General features: G+C 24.7%; 1 protein-coding gene across 2 annotated transcripts in view; it reads left to right on the top strand.

Moving 5' to 3' along the window:
- The window catches only part of step (cytohesin steppke), a 91,541-nt gene that overhangs the window by 10,693 nt on the left and 60,931 nt on the right, over positions 1-19,917 (top strand). For both annotated transcript variants that reach the window (XM_075293743.1, XM_075293744.1), the window contains exon 2: positions 3,820-5,311. In XM_075293743.1, the coding sequence (XP_075149858.1) occupies positions 4,049-5,311 (1,263 nt within the window). In that variant the 5' untranslated portion in view covers positions 3,820-4,048. The remainder of the gene's footprint in view (positions 1-3,819; positions 5,312-19,917) is intronic.

Here is a 19,917-nt window from a genome sequence, read left to right on the forward strand (position 1 = left end):
TTCTTAAACAACAGAGGAAAAGTATATTTGTTAAATTTATTTGGACAAAGCCAAAGGACACGTTTCTCATCAGCATAATTCACTAATTCCAAAGTAAATGTTACCCTTGTACCTCCCGAAAACAGGTTTTCGATAGTTGGCTTTGCCTAAGTAAAAATTTCTTTTTAGATTTTTTTGTTTCGATAAAACAAGTTTCTTTGTACAAAATTTTTTATAAAGAATTTTTTTCAATGAAATGATTTTTTGTAGAATATTTGTCATTAAAGTTTTCTGGGTAGAACAAAAATCTATGAAGAAATTTGTTTAGAAAATTATTTAATAAATAAAATATTCAATAAAATTTTCCTTTTTAATAAGAGTCTTCTAGAAAAACTTACAACCAATTTTCTTTATAGAAAAATTTCTTTATATATTTTTTTTAATGAAATGTTCTTTATAGAAAAGTTTGCAATACAAAATATTTTAATAAAATTTGCATTATAGAAAATGTTTCAATACAATTTTCGTCATAGAAAAAATTTCAATAAAATTTTATTCAGAGAAAATTTTTAATAAAATTTTCGTTATAGGAAATTTTTCAATAAAAATTTCGTTATAGAAAATTTTTCAATAAAATTTTATTTAGAGAAAAATTTTCAATAAAATTTTCTTTAGAGAAAAATTTTCAATAAAATTTTCGTTATAGAAAATTTTTCGATAAAATTTTATTTAGGGAAAAATTTTTCAATAAAATTTCCGTTATAGAAAATTTTTAAATAAAATTTTAGTTAGGTAAAATTTTCCTTTTTAATAAGAGTCTTCTAGAAAAACTTACAACCAATTTTCTTTATAGAAAAATTTCGTATAAAATGTTCTTTATATATTTTTTTAATGAAATGTTCTTTATAGAAAAGTTTTCAATACAAAATATTTAAATAAAATGTGCATTATAGAAAATGTTTCAATACAATTTTCGTTATAGAAAATTTTTCAATAAAATTTTATTTAGAGAAAAATTTTCAATAAAATTTTCGTTATAGAAAAAATTTCAATAAAATTTTATTCAGAGAAAATTTTTAATAAAATTTTCGTTATAGGAAATTTTTCAATAAAAATTTCGTTATAGAAAAATTTTCAATAAAATTTTATTTAGAGAAAATTTTTCAATAAAATTTTCGTTATAGAAAATTTTTCAATAAAATTTTCGTTATAGAAAATTTCTCAATAAAATTTTATTTAGGGAAAATTTTTCAATAAAATGTTCGTTATAGAAAATTTTTAAATAAAATTTTATTTAGGGAAAATTTTTCAATAAAATTTTATTTAGGGAAAAATTTTCAATAAAATTTTCGTTATATAAAATTTTTCAATAAAATTTTATTTAGAGAAAAATTTTCAATAAAATTTTATTTAGGGAAAAATTTTCAATAAAATTTTCGTTATATAAAATTTTTCAATAAAATTTTATTTAGAGAAAAATTTTCAATAATATTTCCTTTTAGAAAAGATTTCAATTTTTCAATAAAATTTTCTTTACAGATTCTTTTAATGAAATGTTCTTTATAGAAAAGTTTTCAACAAAATTTTTCAATAAAATTTTCTTTATAGAAAAATTTTCAACAATTGTTTTTTTTTATAGAATGTTTTACAATAACATTTTCATTATAGAACATTTTTCAATAAAATTTTATTTTTAGAAAAATTTTTAATAAAAACATTTTTAATTAATTTTCAATAAAATTTTCGTTATAGGAACTTTTTCAATAAAATCTTCGTTAGAGAAAAATTTTCTTTATAGAAAAATTTTCAAAAACATTTCCTTTTAGAAAAGATTTCAATAAAATTTTCTTTACAGATTTTTTAATGAAATGTTCTTTATAGAAAAGTTTTCAATACAAAAATTTTCAATAAAATTTTCTTTATAGAAAATTTTTCAACAAAATTTTTTTAATATAAAATTTTACTATAACATTTTCATTATAGAAAAATTTTCCATAAAATTTTCTTTTTAGACAAATGTTTAATAAAAAAATGTTTAATTAAATTTTCTTCACAGAAAAATTTTCAATACAATTTTCCTTGTAAAAAATTGTTCAATAAAATTTACTTATAGAAGATTTTTCAAAAGTTTAAATAAAAGTTTTCAACAAAATTTAAAATTTTTCTTTATAATAAAAAAAAAATCTTTATAATAAAATTTTCTTTATAAGAAAGTTTTTAATAAAAGTCTTCTAGAAAAGCTTACAACCAATTTTCTTTATAGAAAAATTTCGAATAAAATGTTCTTTATATATTTTTTAAACGAAATGTTCTTTATAGAAAAGTTTTCAATACAAAATATTTTAATAAAATTTTCATTATAGAAAATGTTTCAATACAATTTTCGTTATAAAAAATTTTTTAATAAAATTTTATTTAGAGAAAAATTTTCAATAAAATTTTCGTTATAGAACAAAATTTCAATATAATTTTCGTTATAGAAAAAATTTCAATAAAATTTTCATTATAGAAAAAGTTTCAATAAAATTTTCGTTATAAAAAATTTTTCAATAAAATTTTATTTAGTGAAAAATTGTCAATACAATTTTCTTTAAAGAACATTTTTCAATAAAATTTTATTTAGAGAAAAATTTTCAATAAAATTTTCGTTATAGAAAATTTTTCAATAAAATTTTATTTAGAGAAAATTTTTCAATAATATTTCCTTTTAGAAAAGATTTCAATTTTTCAATAAAACTTTCTTTAGAGTTTTCTTTAATGAAATATTCTTTATAGAAAAGTTTTCAATACAAAATTTTTCCATAAAATTTTCTTTACACAAAATTTGTCAATAAAAATTTCTTTATAGAAAATTTTACAATAACATTTTCATTATAGAAAAATTTTAGATAACATTTTCTTTTTAAAAAAATTTTTAATAAAAAATGTTTAATTAAATTTTCTTCATAGAAAATTTTTCAATACAATTTTCCTTATAAAAAATTGTTCAATAAAATTTTGCTTACAGAAGATTTTTCAAAATTTTAAATAAAAGTTTTCAACAAAATGTTCGCTTTATTATAATTTATCGGTATGCAAAAGTCGAAGGTTGCCTCCCAAATTTCCTTTTCTAGCTAGAGAAAAAAGCAAACTCAATAATTGCAAAAGTCGAAGCAAAACTTTCCCATAATTTTATAAAATCGAAAATCGTCTTTTTCCAAGTTTGGAAAATATCTGCTTTTTCTAAAGTTAGTACAGGGAAATCTAAAATTTCATTCACATTTGGGAACTTATGAGAGCTTAATTTTAATATGCAAATATAGAATATCTCTCACGAAGGTTAGGTTAGGTGGCAGCCCGATATTTTAGGATCACTTAGATCTTCATTCAGTCTATCGTGATGCCACAGTGTTGAACTTCTCTCTTTTAAATGAGTGCTGTTCGATTCCATGTTTAGCTCAATAACTCTCACGAAAATGGCCCACTATTGAGAAGTATGACCTTTTCAGAGTATCCAAGTTTGATGAGAGGTTTCGTTGTGGTCCAGTAATTAAAATTTGATTTATTACATGTTCCTGAAGATTTACAAATCAGGTTCCAGCAGATTCCTTTCTGCATATTTTAGAATATATTTTTAAAATTTTTCTTTATACAATATTTTTAAAAAAATATTTCTTATAGAAAAGAGAAAACGAAAAAATCTATATTTTGCTCAAATTTGCTTTATATTTAAAATTATTGTTATAGACTAATTTTGACCAAATAAATCATCTGGGAAAATTTTATTGCTTTGTGTGTATTTCTCTACTACATTACATGGCTATATTTTCTAACATCAGACATTTTCTTCCATAATTTTAGAAGCCAACATTTTTAACAAATCAATAAAAATCCAAAGCTATCAAAGAAAAAAAATTAAAATAGAAAAAAAAAACTTGTGATAGAATAATCAAAAAAATAAAACATACCGCCCCCAAAAACCAACTCCATTTTTTAAATCAAACAAATCTTCATCAATATCAATAGAAAAAAAGTGTTCAAATATTGTGATTATCACCGGCATAACGACGATAATTTAAGATTATCCACTATGGCTTCTTTACAACAAAAACGGCCTTCAATTTCCAATTGGTTCTCTTCTCTAAGGAGACAACCGAAAAATAAAAAATCTTCCAATTCACTTTACGATGTGGATAAACAATATCAACGTAGTTGCATTGATCTACCCACCAGTACATTCTATGTTCAGCAAAAACCTATAGCGGGTATCGGGGGGCCCGGAACCTCAACGGATAATTTAATTGATACGACGGAGCGTAAATCCAGAGCTGCCAATATATGTGCTCGATGCTGTTGTGCCATACCCAGTAAATCGAGATCACAGACCCCGCCTTTATCGCCGACAACCATTGCCAGTAATAGCAGTGGAAGTAATGATACCAGCTCTACCATAACACCCGATTCAACCACCCCTACCACCTGCTCACCCGTAAGATCTCCTTCGCTTAGTCCCTATAACAGCATAGCTGATTATAAAACTCCTACAGCGACCACGCCCACAATGGTATTGAAAGAACCTCCCTCGCCCTATGACAATGTGATTTTACCTCCAGCAATGCCAGAAAAGCAAAATCTAGAAATAGTTCGAGTGGAAACCTCCTGCGAGTCAACATCATCTGCAGCAGCAAAAGCCAACAATTCGTCTTCCTTAACATCCGCCTCAGCACCCTGCACACCAAAATTATCAAGCTGGCAAAGTAGTAGTCCTCCCATATTAACACATAAAACCGAATTTTTACGTTCCACCACTATAACGAGTACACGAACCATTATGGTTTCCCGCCCCATTGAATTGTTGATCAGTCGAAATGGTGAAATTATGTCGGCCAAGGCTAAGGCAATAGAGAAAAGTACACGCTCGAATAGTTTAGGTTGTGTCCTCGATGAACCTGTGGAACATGTCATACCAATCGCAACACCCACATCACCCTTGAGTGGTTCAACACCGTTGATACTAGATTCAGCCAATGAGGATTTCAAATTTATCGACGATTCTTCAAATGCCCAAACGGAAGCTGAACGCAATTCCGAACAAAGTTCGGTGCAACCAATGGATGAACAACAGGATAAGGAGAACTACTATTATACACTGCCTTCGAAATTTAAGAAAGTCTCTGCCAATTCACAACGTTCCATGAGCGTTTCCAATGGTTTGGGAAAATCGAAAAATGCCAAAGGTGCTCTGTATTTGAATAATAATATTGGAAGTTTATGTGATGACTGCCGGACAGTTATCGAAAGGAATCGCAATAATCGTGATATGCATCAGCCGAGTTTAATGCTAAGAAATAAGGTAAGAACGGAATTTAAAAAAGAATATTTCCAAAAATTCAAAAATATATAGGTTATTATGAATGTGATTGAGTGAACGCTCACGAACACATAATCTCTGTCACGAACAAATAATCTCTGTTTCTCTCTCGCTTGAATAACTCACGAACAAATTATATCTTCCTCTCTCTCTCTCTCTTGAATTGTTCGTGAACACTCTCTTTCTCTCTTAAATGGCTCTCGAAATCTCTCAAACCAATGTTTAAAACATGCAACTGTAAAATCCACTCCAGTGAAATAGTATCATTGTATCTAAATCTCTGGGATAATAGCGGAATGTTTGGAATCCATTTTGCATCTCCTTTGGTTAAACGGAGTATGGATAAGTGAGTAAAGCGAAAACATCGGGCGGACCAACTATATCATACCCTAAAACATCATAATAGATTGAATAGTCTTAGTGAACATGAAACAAAGGGGGCTACTACTTAAAATTACCCCAAACCACCCCTACTGAATTAGAAACCCTAAACATTTGGGTGTATTATTCAAATGTATGTGGGAATAATTAAAGTGAATTAAAAAAGACGCGATTTTAAACAATTTTCTAAAAACTTGTGGACTAAGAAAACTTCGTCGTATTAACGACATTTGTCATTAAAATTGTGTCACTGCGAAACAATTTTCTAAATACAATGACAAGTTTCGTTATAGTTATGATTTTCCCATGTAATGAAGAAACATTTCATACTATTAATGAACATGTTCATTTTCTTAATGAAAATTGTTCGTTATCAATGAAAAGCCGTAGTTGACTCGATTTTATAGAAATTTTCTTTCTTTCTTTTCTATGTAATGAAGAAACATTTCATACTATTAATGAACATTTTCATTGTTTCAATGAAAAATGTTCCTTATGTCAATGAAAATCCGTCGTTGACTCAATTTTATTGAAATATTCTTTCTGTGTTCTGTGTGTCCGTATTTATGAAAATTAATGAGTACATATTTTTGGGAGCCCATTTGGCTGATATAAATGGTGGCCGATATGTGACGCAACAAAGTAAAGCACTATACATTTGTAATTTTTTTATTACCCTCAAGCAAAAAAAAAAAATGCAGGAAATAGTATCAAACTGGTCAAATTTTGGCCTTCAAATGACCTATAAAGCCATCGCAAGCTGCACGAAAGTAGATCTTCGGTATTTTCGCCCATTCGTTGTGAATGAAAAGCTGTATTTGACTCGATTTTATACAAATTTTCTTTTTTATAAGTTTTCTATGTAATGAAGAAATATTTCATACTATTAATGAACATTTTCATTGTTTCAATGAAAATTATTCCTTATGTCAACGAAAAACCGTCGTTGACTCAATTTTATTGAAATATTCTATCTGTGTTCTGTATGTCCGTATTTATGAAAATTAATGTGTATATATTTTTGGGAGCTCATATGCCTGATACGCAGGGTTGCTGATATGTGATGCAACAAAGTAAATCACTATACACTTGTATTTTTTTTATTGCTCACAACCAAAATATGGCGAAAATAACATCAAACTTTGGCCAAATTTTGGCCTATAAAGCCATTGCAAGCTGCACGAAAGTAGCTCTTCGGTATTTTCACCCATTCCTGACAAAGCATCGTCTTGAGATGATTAGCATTTTGGTCTCTTTTTAGTGCCAACTTTGGATATGGGGTCCTTGATAACATGAATTTTCTCAACATCAAGGACCATGGCGGGCAGTGTGAAGCGAGGAACAATAGACCGAGTACCAACCATTTCGATCAATCTTTTTGTGATAGTTTTTTTCAAGATTTTATTTCTATAGAAAATTTTCGCAAAATTGTATTTCTATAGCAAACTTTTGTCAAAATTTTATTTCTATAGAAAATTTTGTCAAAATTTTGTTTCTATAGAAATTTTTTGCAAAATTTTATTTCTTAGCAAATGTTTGCAAAATTTTATTTCTATAAAAAAATTTTGCAAAATTTTATTTTTATAAAAATTTTGTTAAAATTTTATTTCTGTAGAAAATTTTGTCAAAGTTTTATTTCTATAGAAAATTTTTGCAATAATTTATTTCTATAGCAACAATTTTGCAATATTTTATTTCAATAGCAAATTTTATTCCTATAGAGAAATTTTTGCAAAATTTTTTTAGGCCCAAATTTTTGGAAATTTTTATTTCTATAGCCAAATTTTTGCAAAACTTTATTTCTATAGAAAATTATTGCAAAATTTTATTTCTATAGAAATTTTTGTCAAAATTTTATTTTCTAGACATTTTTTTCAAAATTTTATTTCTATAGAAAAATTTGTCAAAATTTTATTTTCTATAAAAAAATTTGTCAAAGTTTTATTTTTATAGAAAATTTTTGCAAAATTTTATTTTTATAGAAAATTTTTGCAAAATTTTATTTCTTTAGAAAATTTTTGCAAACTTTTATTTCTATAGAAAACTTTGTTAAAATTTTATTTCTATTGAAAATGTTTGCAAAATTTTATTTCTATAAAAAATTTTGTCAAAGTTTTATTTCTATAGAAAATTTTTGCAATATTTTATTTCTATATATATTCATTTTTTCAATATTTTTATTCCTATAGCCAAATTTTATTTCTATAGAAAAATTTTTGCAAATTTTTTTTAGGGCCAAATTTTTGGAAAATTTTATTTCTATAGCCAAATTTTTGCAAAATTTAACTTTTATAGCCAAATTTTTTTGAAAATTTTATTTCCAAAGCCAAATTATTGCAAAATTTTAATTCTATAGAAAATTTTTGCAAAATTTTATTTCTATAGCTAAAATTTTGCAATATTTTATTTCTATAGAAAATGTTTGCAAAATTTTATTTCTATAGCAAAATTTTTGCAATATTTTATTTCAATAGAAAATTTTATTTCTATGGAAAATTTTGTCGAAATTTAATTCTATACAAAATTTTGTCAAAATTTTATTTCTATATTAAATTTTGTCAAAATTTTATTTCTATATTAAATTTTGTCAAAATTTTATTTCTATATTAAATTTTTTCAAAATTTTATTTCTATAGAAAAATTTGTCAAAATTTTATTTTCTATAAAAAAATTTGTCAAAATTTTATTTTTATAGAAAATTTTTGCAAAATTTTATTTCTATAGAAAATTTTTGCAAAATTTTATTTCTATAGAAAATTTTTGCAATATTTTATTTCTATATATATACATTTTTTCAATATTTTTATTTCTATAGCCAAATTTTATTTCTATAGAAAAATTTTTGCAAAAAATTTTTTAGGGCCAAATTTTTGGAAGATTTTGTTTCTATAGCCAAATTTTTGCAAAATCTTATTTCTGTAGAAAATTTTGTCAAATTTTATTTCTATATTAAATTTTGTCAAAATTCTATTTCTATATTGAATTTTTTCAAAATTTGTCAAAATTTTATTTTCTATAAAAAAATTTGTCAAAATTTTATTTTTATAGAAAATTTTTGCAAATTTTTTTTTCTATAGAAAATTTTTGCAAACTTTTATTTCTATAGAAAATTTTTGCACAATTTTATTTCTATAAAAAATTTTTGCAAAATTTTATTTCTATAAAAAATTTTGTCAAAGTTTTATTTCTATAGAAAATTTTTGCAATATTTTATTTCTATATATATTCATTTTTTCAATATTTTTATTTCTATAGCCAAATTTTATTTCTATAGAAAAATGTTTACAAAAATTTTTTAGGGTCAAATTTTTGGAAAATTTTGTTTCTATAGCCAAATTTTTGCAAACTCTTATTTCTGTAGAAAATTATTGCGAAATTTTATTGCTATAGAAAATGTTTGCAATATTTTATTTCAATAAAAAATTTTATTTCTATAGCCAAATTTTATTTCTATAGAAAAATTTTTTCTAGAGCCAAGTTTTTGGAAAATTTTATTTATATAGCCAAATTTTTGCAAAATTTTATTTCTAGAGCCACATTTTTTTATTTCTATAGAAAATTTTATCAATATTTTATTTCTATAGAAAATTTTTGCAAAATTTTATTTCTATAGACAATTTTTGCAAAATTTTATATCTAAAGGGTGATTTGTTAAGAGCTTGATAACTTTTTTTTTTAAAAAAACGCATAAAATTTGCAAAATCTCATCGGTTCTTTATTTGAAACGTTAGATTGGTCCATGACATTTACTTTTTGAAGATAATTTCATTTAAATGTTGACCGCGGCTGCGTCTTAGGTGGTCCATTCGGAAAGTCCAATTTTGGGCAACTTTTTCGAGCATTTCGGCCGGAATAGCCCGAATTTCTTCGGAAATGTTGTCTTCCAAAGCTGGAATAGTTGCTGGCTTATTTCTGTAGACTTTAGACTTGACGTAGCCCCACAAAAAATAGTCTAAAGGCGTCAAATCGCATGATCTTGGTGGCCAACTTACCGGTCCATTTCTTGAGATGAATTGTTCTCCGAAGTTTTCCCTCAAAATGGCCATAGAATCGCGAGCTGTGTGGCATGTAGCGCCATCTTGTTGAAACCACATGTCAACCAAGTTCAGTTCTTCCATTTTTGGCAACAAAAAGTTTGTTAGCATCGAACGATAGCGATCGCCATTCACCGTAACGTTGCGTCCAACAGCATCTTTGAAAAAATACGGTCCAATGATTCCACCAGCGTACAAACCACACCAAACAGTGCATTTTTCGGGATGCATGGGCAGTTCTTGAACGGCTTCTGGTTGCTCTTCACTCCAAATGCGGCAATTTTGCTTATTTACGTAGCCATTCAACCAGAAATGAGCCTCATCGCTGAACAAAATTTGTCGATAAAAAAGCGGATTTTCTGCCAACTTTTCTAGGGCCCATTCACTGAAAATTCGACGTTGTGGCAGATCGTTCGGCTATTCATGATGAAATGTCAAAGCATACTGAGCATCTTTCTCTTTGACACCATGTCTGAAATCCCACGTGATCTGTCAAATACTAATGCATGAAAATCCTAACCTCAAAAGAATCACCCTTTATAGACAATTTTGTCAAAATTGTATTTCTGTAGAAAATTTTGTCAAAATTTTATTTCTGTAGAAAATTTTTGCAAAAGTTTATTTCTAAAGAATTTTTTTTTTGCAAAATTGTCTCCTCCGGCCAAATTTTTGCAAAATGTTTTATCTATAGCCAAATTGTTGCAAAATTTTATTTCAATAGCCAAATTTTTGGAAAATTGTATTTCTATAGCCAAATTTTTGGAAAATGTTATTTATTTCGAAAAATTTGTCAAGATTTTATTTCTATAGAAAATTTTATTTCTTTTGCCAAATTTTATTTCTATAGAAAATTTTGTCATAATTTTATTTCTATAGCCAAATTTTTGCAAAATTATATTCCTATCGAAAATTTTTGTAAAATTTTATTTTTATAGAAAATGTTGTCAAAATTTTATTTCTATAGAAAATTTTTGCAAAATTTTACTTCTATATCCAAATTTTGGCAAATTTTATTTCTATAGAAAATTTTTGCAAAATTTTATTTCTGAAGCCAAATTTTTTCAAAATTTTATTTCTATAGAAAATTTTGTCAAAAGTTTAGTTTATAATTGGTAGTAGTCTACTAATTATGGCGACCGTACTCTCTAATCAAAGTTGTCAAGTTTTAAGTCTTCATTTGATAGAAGTTAATTAGACTTTTATGTATGACTGGGCAAAATTATCCATAAAAATTCCAGCAATTTTTTCACTTTTTAGCTTTGTATTGTTTTGCTTAACTAATACCGGAAATTTAATTTTATGGGAGCTTAGTATTGAATTTTATAGTTTTATTATTATTATTATTTTATTTTGGCTTTTTGTTGTTCATTTATGTGTTTTTTCGTTATCAGCACCAGTCACGTTTAACGATTTAGGGAACATGAGTCATAATAATAGACAGTCTTTTATCAGGTGATTAATACTAAGCCTAATGATGCAAACAGCATTTTTGAGTTATTTTTTGCGTAAGAATGGGGCGATGCAAAAATGTCAGAGATACTCAAACGAATATTAAAAAAATAATAATAATAAATTAAAACAATATTATAAAAATGTCATTCTTATTACAAATATTTGATATAAAATTACGTTGCGAACATATTGGATATACTCAAAAGAATATTAATAAAATTGAATTTATTAAAAAAAAAAATCTTAAAAAATTGAATTGAATTTTTTACAAACATTTGTCGCCTTAGCCTTATTAATTATTTTCAAATAAAACTGTGTTATATCTAAAGTTCAAAGACCTATATAATCCAGTTTAGCTATTATTATTGCCCCGCCTCTCCTCTTTATTCTCTCCTTTCATAAGAAAAACCTGTCACAACATTATCATTATCCATAGCTTCGGGGATATTTCAACTTCAATTATGGCTTCTTTAAATATCTGAAATGAAAATGGTGATACCATTTCCCAATGCTGGTACAATATCATACCATACCACCAGTAGCATCTATTGTTGCCATCATCAAGTGTCGCATCTTGCCACCGAATCATCTTGAATGAAATCATAAAATATTAGACACGTATCCCAACCATATTTTAATCAATTATACTAATTAGATAGCACGCTGGCATAGAGGCAACGTTGGTAATAACCAGTTTTGTAATAATGAATACCCCATGGGCTCATACAATTTGAATACCACATTCGTGTGATAATGCCAAAGAGAAAGAAGCTGCTGGATATCTATAGAAAAATTCTTTCTGAATAATAAATTGGATGATGACCTGTTATTAGTGATCAACTCATCTTGATATATATCTAAGTTTGCGGTTAGATCTTTGGATAATTATAACACATCGTGTTGATGTTTTTGTTTTTGAAATTGTCTTAGAATAATGAGTAGAGCTATGTGACTCAATAAGTAAGCCAATATTCTGGAAAAAATGGAAATAAAGTCCATGTGGCATTTAAATTAACTTCTGGAGGGCATAATTTTAATATATTCTTTATTAAATTTTTGACAAAATTTCCTATAGAAATGAAATTTTTCGAAAATTTCCTATAGAAATGAAATTTTCCGAAAATTTTCTATAGAAATGAAATTTTCCGAAAATTTCCTATAGAAATGAAATTTTCAGAAAATTTCCTACAGAATCGAAATTTTCAGAAAAATTCCTAGAACAATGAAATTTTCAGAAAAAAAATTCTATAGAAATGAAATTATTGTTGTTTTTGATTTCAGCTTAAAACCATGCATTGACTAAACTACAAGTGTACCTTAACTAGTAGAGAAATAGTAGGCTTATAAAATTTATTTGGTCAAGGTCCTATATACTGAAAGACAGTTGGATGGACAGCTGTATCGGAATTATCACATTCCTCTACTTGCATAAAAACTATCAAGCAATTATCAGAATAAATTAGAAATGAAATTTTTAGACAATTTGCTATAAAAATAAAGTTTTAACAACATTTTCTATAGACATAAAATTTAGACAAAATTTTCTATAGAAATAAAATTTTGACAAAATTTTTATAGAGAAATAAAGTTTTGACAAAATTTTCCATAGAAATAAAATTTTGACAAAATTTTCTATAGAAATAAAATTTGCAAAAAGCTTCTATAGAAATAAAATTTTGACAACATTTTCTATAGATATAAAATTTTGACAAAATGTTCTATAGAAATAAAATTTTGACAAAATCTTCTATAGAAATAAAATTTTGACAAAATTTTCTATAAAAATCAAGTTTAGACAAAATTTTCTATAGAAATAAAATTTTGACAAAATTTTCTATAGGAATGAAATTTTAAGAAAATTTGACAAAGTTTTCTATCAAATTAAAATTTTCACAAATTTCCTATGAAAATCAAATTTTGACAAAATTTTCTATAGAAATAAAATTTTAACAACATTTTCTATAGGAATGAAATTTTCAGGAAATTTCCTAAAAAATGAAATATTCAGAAAATTTCCTATAGAAATGAAATTTCTACAAGTGTAGCTTAATTAATAGAGGAAAAGTATGCTTGTATAGAAATAAAACTTTGACAAAATTTTCTATAGAAATAAAATGTTGACCAAATTTTCTATAGAAATAAAATTTTGACAAAATTTTCTATAAAAATCAAGTTTAGACAAAATTTTCTATAGAAATAAAATTTTAAGAAAATTTGACAAAGTTTTCTATCAAATTAAAATTTTCACAAATTACCTATGAAAATCAAATTTTGACAAAATTTTCTATAAAAATAAAATTTTAACAACATTTTCTATAGGAATGAAATTTTCAGGAAATTTCCTAAAAAATGAAATATTCAGAAAATTTCCTATAGAAATGAAATTTCTACAAGTGTAGCTTAACTAATAGAGGAAAAGTATGCTTGTATAGAAATAAAATTTTGACAAAATTTTCTATAGAAATAAAATTTTGACAAAATTTTCTATAAAAATCAAGTTTAGACAAAATTTTCTATAGAAATAAAATTTTAAGAAAATTTGACAAAGTTTTCTATCAAATTAAAATTTTCACAAATTTCCTATGAAAATCAAATTTTGACAACATTTTCTATAGAAATAAAATTTTAACAACATTTTCTATAGGAATGAAATTTTCAGGAAATCTCCTAAAAAATGAAACATTCAGAACATTTCCTATAGAAATGAAATTTCTACAAGTGTAGCTTAACTAATAGAGGAAAAGTATGATTGTATAGAAATAAAACTTTGACAAAATTTTCTATAGAAATAAAATTTTGACAAAATTTTCTATAAAAATCAAGTTTAGACAAAATTTTCTATAGAAATAAAATTTTAAGAAAATTTGACAAAGTTTTCTATCAAATTAAAATTTTCACAAATTTCCTATGAAAATCAAATTTTGACAAAATTTTCTATAGAAATAAAATTTTAACAACATTTTCTATAGGAATGAAATTTTCAGGAAATCTCCTAAAAAATGAAACATTCAGAACATTTCCTATAGAAATGAAATTTCTACAAGTGTAGCTTAACTAATAGAGGAAAAGTATGATTGTATAGAAATAAAACTTTGACAAAATTTTCTATAGAAATAAAATTTTGACAAAATTTTCTATAAAAATCAAGTTTAAACAAAATTTTCTATAGAAATAAAATTTTGACAAAATTTTCTATAGGAATAAAATTTGAAGAAAATTTGACAAAGTTTTCTATCAAACTAAAATTTTCACAAATTTCCTATGAAAATCAAATTTTGACAAAATTTTCTATAGAAATAAAATTTTAACAACATTTTCTATAGGAATGAAATTTTCAGGAAATTTCCTAAAAATGAACTATTCAGAAAATTTCCTATAGAAATAAAATTTCTACAAGTGTAGCTTAACTAATAGAGGAAAAATATGCTTGTCAAATTTATTTGGGCAAAGTCCTATAGAATGCAAGACGGTTGGATGGGCAGCTGTATCGGAATTATCACATTCCTCTACTCGCATAAAAACTATCAACCAATTATCAGAATAAGCTAGAAATGACAGTTTTAGAAAATTTCCTATGTAAATAAAATTTTGACAAAATATTCTATAGAAATAAAATTTAGACAAAATTTTCTATAGAAATAAAATTTTGGCAATATTTTCTATAGAAATACAATTTTTACAAAATTTTCTATAGAAATAAAATTTTGACAACATTTTCTATAGAAATAAAACTTTGACAAAATTTTCTATAGAAATAAAATTTTGACAAGATTTTCTATAGGAATGAAATTTTAAGAAAATTTGACAAAGTTTTCTATCAACATAAAATTTTCACAAATTTCCCATGAAAATCTAATTTTGATAAAATTTTCTATAGAAATAAAATTTTGACATTTTCTATAGAAATAAAATTTTGACAAAATTTTCAATAGAAATAAAACTTTAACAACATTTTCTATAGAATTAAAATTTTGACAAAGTTTTCTATAGAAATAAAATTTTGACAAAGTTTTCTATAGAAATTTTTGACAAAATTTTCTATACAAATAAAATTTTCGACAAAATTTTCTATAAAAATTTGTGACAAACTTTTCTACACAACTAAAATTTTCCACAAAATTTTCTATAGAAATTTTCAGAAGAGATTTTCAGAAAAATTCCTATAGAAATAAAATTCTGAAAATATTTTCTATAGAAATAAAATTTTGACAAAATTTACGATAGAAATAAAATTTTGACCAAATTTTCTATAGAAATAAAAGTTTAGACAAAATTTTCTACAGAAATAATTTTTTGACAAATTTTTCTGTAGAAATAAAATTTTGAGAAAATGATCTATAGAAATAAAATTTTGACAAAATTTTCTATAGAAATAATTTTTTTTACGTATGTAAATAGTGCAAGAGCTCCACGGACGAAAAAGTCTGTTTTTGGATGTAAAAATTATATGTTTGGAACTCAAATGTTTTAACACAATATTTTTAAGTGCAAACATATAATGTTCATGAACTAGCATAACATGTGTGGGACAATTGGCGCCTTAAAATTATATCCACGCAAAGAAAATGTCACTAAAATTTTTACTACCAGTGTATGCCCTAAGGTGAAACATACTATGTTTGAACAATACAAACAATATCTTGTTGGAACCAATCCTGAAAGTATACATGCTTGAAGCAAAATATGTTTGAGGTATATGTTACAAACGCGATTTTTTTTGAGGGTGTAGGAGTAAGACAAATATGTTTAAAAATAAAAAATATATATTTTTATGTTTCATTATTTGTATTAAAATGAATTAGTTTTATGTCATTAAATGATATGTCATAATTATTACAAAGCAATTAGGAATTTACAGTTAATATTGAATACTTTATATGGTAACTGACAAAGAAGAATAGCTTAAACAAATATCTTTTTAAACAAATACTAAAAATGGATATTCTATATAAAAACAAAACCCTGAAATCACAAAATAAATAAAATTGTAAATAATTTTTTGCTCAACTTTGATTTGCTTTAAAATCAATTAATAATTTTTTTTTTGTATATAAAAATTCAAATGAATTTATAAATTTATTCAATTACTTCATATCATTATTGAATATTTTCAAACAAAAAACAAAAAATCAACAAAATCAATTCGTCATTGTCGTTTTGTGACTTCGCTTTATCCAATGTGAAATAAAAATCTTATCTCTCTTCACATTTACCCGGTATTGAATATTCGCTTCTTCACATTACAAATATCGTCATGATGACGTAGATAATTTTTAAAACAAAACATCCTCATTCAATATCTCATTTTTTGGTTCATTTCATAGTCTAGCATGATTCTCATTGCTATTTAATGAAGTCATTTCTATAATAAAAACCAAAGCTCAACAAAATTGTTTTGCAAAATAAAATAAACACAAAAAATTCCACGTTTTGTCGCCTTCTTCGTTTAGCATTTTTGTAAAAAAAAAACAACAAAAAAATTGAAATGGCAAAATCAAGTAAATCTTAGCGATATACATTGTTTGAAATTTGGAAATGCTAAGGAAAAAAATTAAAATTTTTATACACAATAATAAAATAACTTTATGTGAAATTTTATAAGAAGAAACAGAGGCAAGTGAAATTATATACTGCATGGAAGTCTCAGGTTATTCAATTGAATTGAAATATACGAAAAATCACATGTTCAACAAATCACTTAACTGGGACTGTTAAGGAGGAGAAAAAAAATTCACTTCGTATAGTTACATAGGACAATTGATCTCAGTTTCAGTCGATTTCTGATTTGTTTCACCCTCCTACGCAAAATTTTATGGGCTTCCATTATTGAAACGTATTTATTTTCTTGTCACGTTTTTTCTTTTTGTTATATAGGCAATTGTTTCACCTGCTATAGAGACGTAATCAGTTTTATAATCTTCTGCTTGATAGCATTTCACTTTTATTTTGAATTTAATTTGTTTTTCGATTAAGTTAAATTTATAATAAATAAACTGTAATCAACTTTATTTTTGTCATAAAATCTCTGCGAGTTGATAGAGCAATGAACTTTGTTGAACTTTTGGTTGAATGTTTTTGCTTTTGTTGTTTGTAATATTATGGATTAAATGTTTTTGTTTTTTTATATTGTTAACGGTTATTGTATGTGATAAGTAATTAGTAAAAATATTTTATATCATAAAAATAAATGAAATATTAAGCTCTTTACATGTGACATATTATGACAAAATTTATTTATATATAAAAGGGATTTAAAATATTTGATTTATTTGCGGTGTAAGAGTATTAAACTTAATAATATTAACTTTAATATTAAAGATGTTATTTTATATTTGAAAGTATGCAAAGGAATTTATATACATTAAAAGCAACTAGGTCGAGGTAAAGGAAATATACAGAAAAATTATAATCAAAATTTTTCCAATTTAAATTTTAATTGAATTTCAAAAAAAAAAAAATATTCATTTAACAATGTTAATTTATTGAACTAATTTATTTCAAAATTTTGGCAAGATTTTATTTCCATGAAAATTGTATTAAAATTTTATTTCTATAGAAAATTTTGCCAAAATTTTAATTTTTTTCTATAGAAAGGTTTCTCAAAATTGTATTTCCATGAAAATTGTATTAAAATTTTATTTCTATAGAAAATGTTGCCAAAATTTTATTACTATAGAAAATTTAGTAAAATTGTTATTTATATAGAAAATTTTCTCAAATTGTATTTCCATAGAAAATTTTGCCAACATTTTATTTCCATAGAAAATGTTGCCAAAATTTTATTTCTATAGAAAATGTTGTCAAAATTTTATTTCTATAGGAAATTTTTGCCAACATTTTATTTCCATAGAAAATGTTGCCAAAATTTTATATCTATAGAAAATTTTGTCAAAATTGTATTTCTATAGAAAATTTTGTCAAAATTTTATTTCTATAGAAAATTTTGTCAAAATTTTATTTCTATAGAAAATTTTGTCAAAATTTTATTTCTATAGAAAATTTGGTCAAAATTGTATTTCTATAGAAAATGTTGTCAACATTTTATTTCTATTGAGAAGTTTACCAAAATTTTATTACTAAAGAAAATTTGGTCAAAATTTTATTTCCATAGAAAATGTTGCCAAAATTTTATTTCTCTAGAAAATTTTGTCAAAATTTTATTTCTATAGAAAATTTGGTCAAAATTTTATTTCTATAGAAAATTTTGTCAAAATTTTATTTCTATAGAAAATTTTGTCAAAATTTTATTTCTATAGGAAATTTTGTCAAAATTTTATTTCTATAGAAAATTTTGTCAAAATTTTATTTCTATAGAAAATTTTGTCAAAATTGTATTTCTATAGGTTAGGTTACGTTAGGTGGCAGTCCGATGTATCAAGCTCACTTGGATTATTCAGTCCATTGTGATGTGCAATGAAACCACGTAGGGAAGCTTTGAAACCCTCAGAAATGTCACCAGCATTACTGATGTGGGATAATCAACAGCTGAAAAACTTTTTGGTGTTCGGTCGAAGCAGGAATCGAAAACACGACGACCTTGTTTATGCAAGGCGAGCATGCTAACCTTTGCACCACGGTGGCTCCCATCTATAAACAATTTTGTCAAAATTTTATTTCTATAGAAAATTTTGTCAAAATTTTATTTCTATAGAAAATTTGGTCAAAATTTTATTTCTATAGAAAATGTTGTCAAAATTTTATTTCTATTGAGAAGTTTACCAAAATTTTATTACTAAAGAAAATTTGGTAAAAATTTTATTTCCATAGAAAATATTGCCAAAATTTTATTTCTCTAGAAAATTTTGTCAAAATTTTATTTCTATAGAAAATTTTGTCAAAATTTTATTTCTATAGAAAATTTTGTCAAAATTTTATTTCTATAGGAAATTTTGTCAAAATTTTATTTCTATAGAAAATTTTGTCAAAATTTTATTTCTATAGAAAATTTTGTCAAAATTTTATTTCTATAGAAAATTTTGTCAAAATTTTATTTCTATAGAAAATTTTGTCAAAATTTTATTTCTATAGAAAATTTTGTCAAAATTTTATTTCTATAGAAAATTTGGTCAAAATTTTATTTCTATAGAAAATTTTGTCAAAATTGTATTTCTATAGAAAATTTTGTCAAAATTGTATTTCTATAGAAAATTTTGTCAAAATTGTATTTCTATAGAAAATTTTGTCAAAATTGTATTTCTATAGAAAATTTTGTCAAAATTGTATTTCTATAGAAAATTTTGTCAAAATTGTATTTCTATAGGTTAGGTTACGTTAGGTGGCAGTCCGATGTATCAAGCTCACTTGGACTATTCAGTCCATTGTGATACCACATTGGTGAACTTCTTTCTTATCACTGAGTGCTGCCCGATTCCATGCTAAGCTCAATGACAAGGGACCTCCTTTTTATAGCCGAGTTCGAACGGAGTTCCACATTGCATGAAACCCCGTAGGGAAGCTGTGAAACCCTCAGAAATGTCACCAGCATTACTGAGGTGGGATAATCAACCGCTGAAAAACTTTTTGGTGTTCGGTCGAAGCAGGAATCGAACACACGACGACCTTGTTTATGAAAGGCGAGCATGCTAACCATTGCACCACGGTGGCTCCCATCTATAAAAAATTTTGTCAAAATTTTATTTCTATAGAAAATTTTGTCAAAATTTTATTTCTATAGAAAATTTTTGCCAAAATTTTATTTCTATAGAAAATTTTGTCAAAATT

This window comes from Haematobia irritans, chromosome 2, assembly GCF_050003625.1.
Source record: "Haematobia irritans isolate KBUSLIRL chromosome 2, ASM5000362v1, whole genome shotgun sequence".
Taxonomy (NCBI): Eukaryota; Metazoa; Arthropoda; class Insecta; order Diptera; family Muscidae; genus Haematobia; species Haematobia irritans.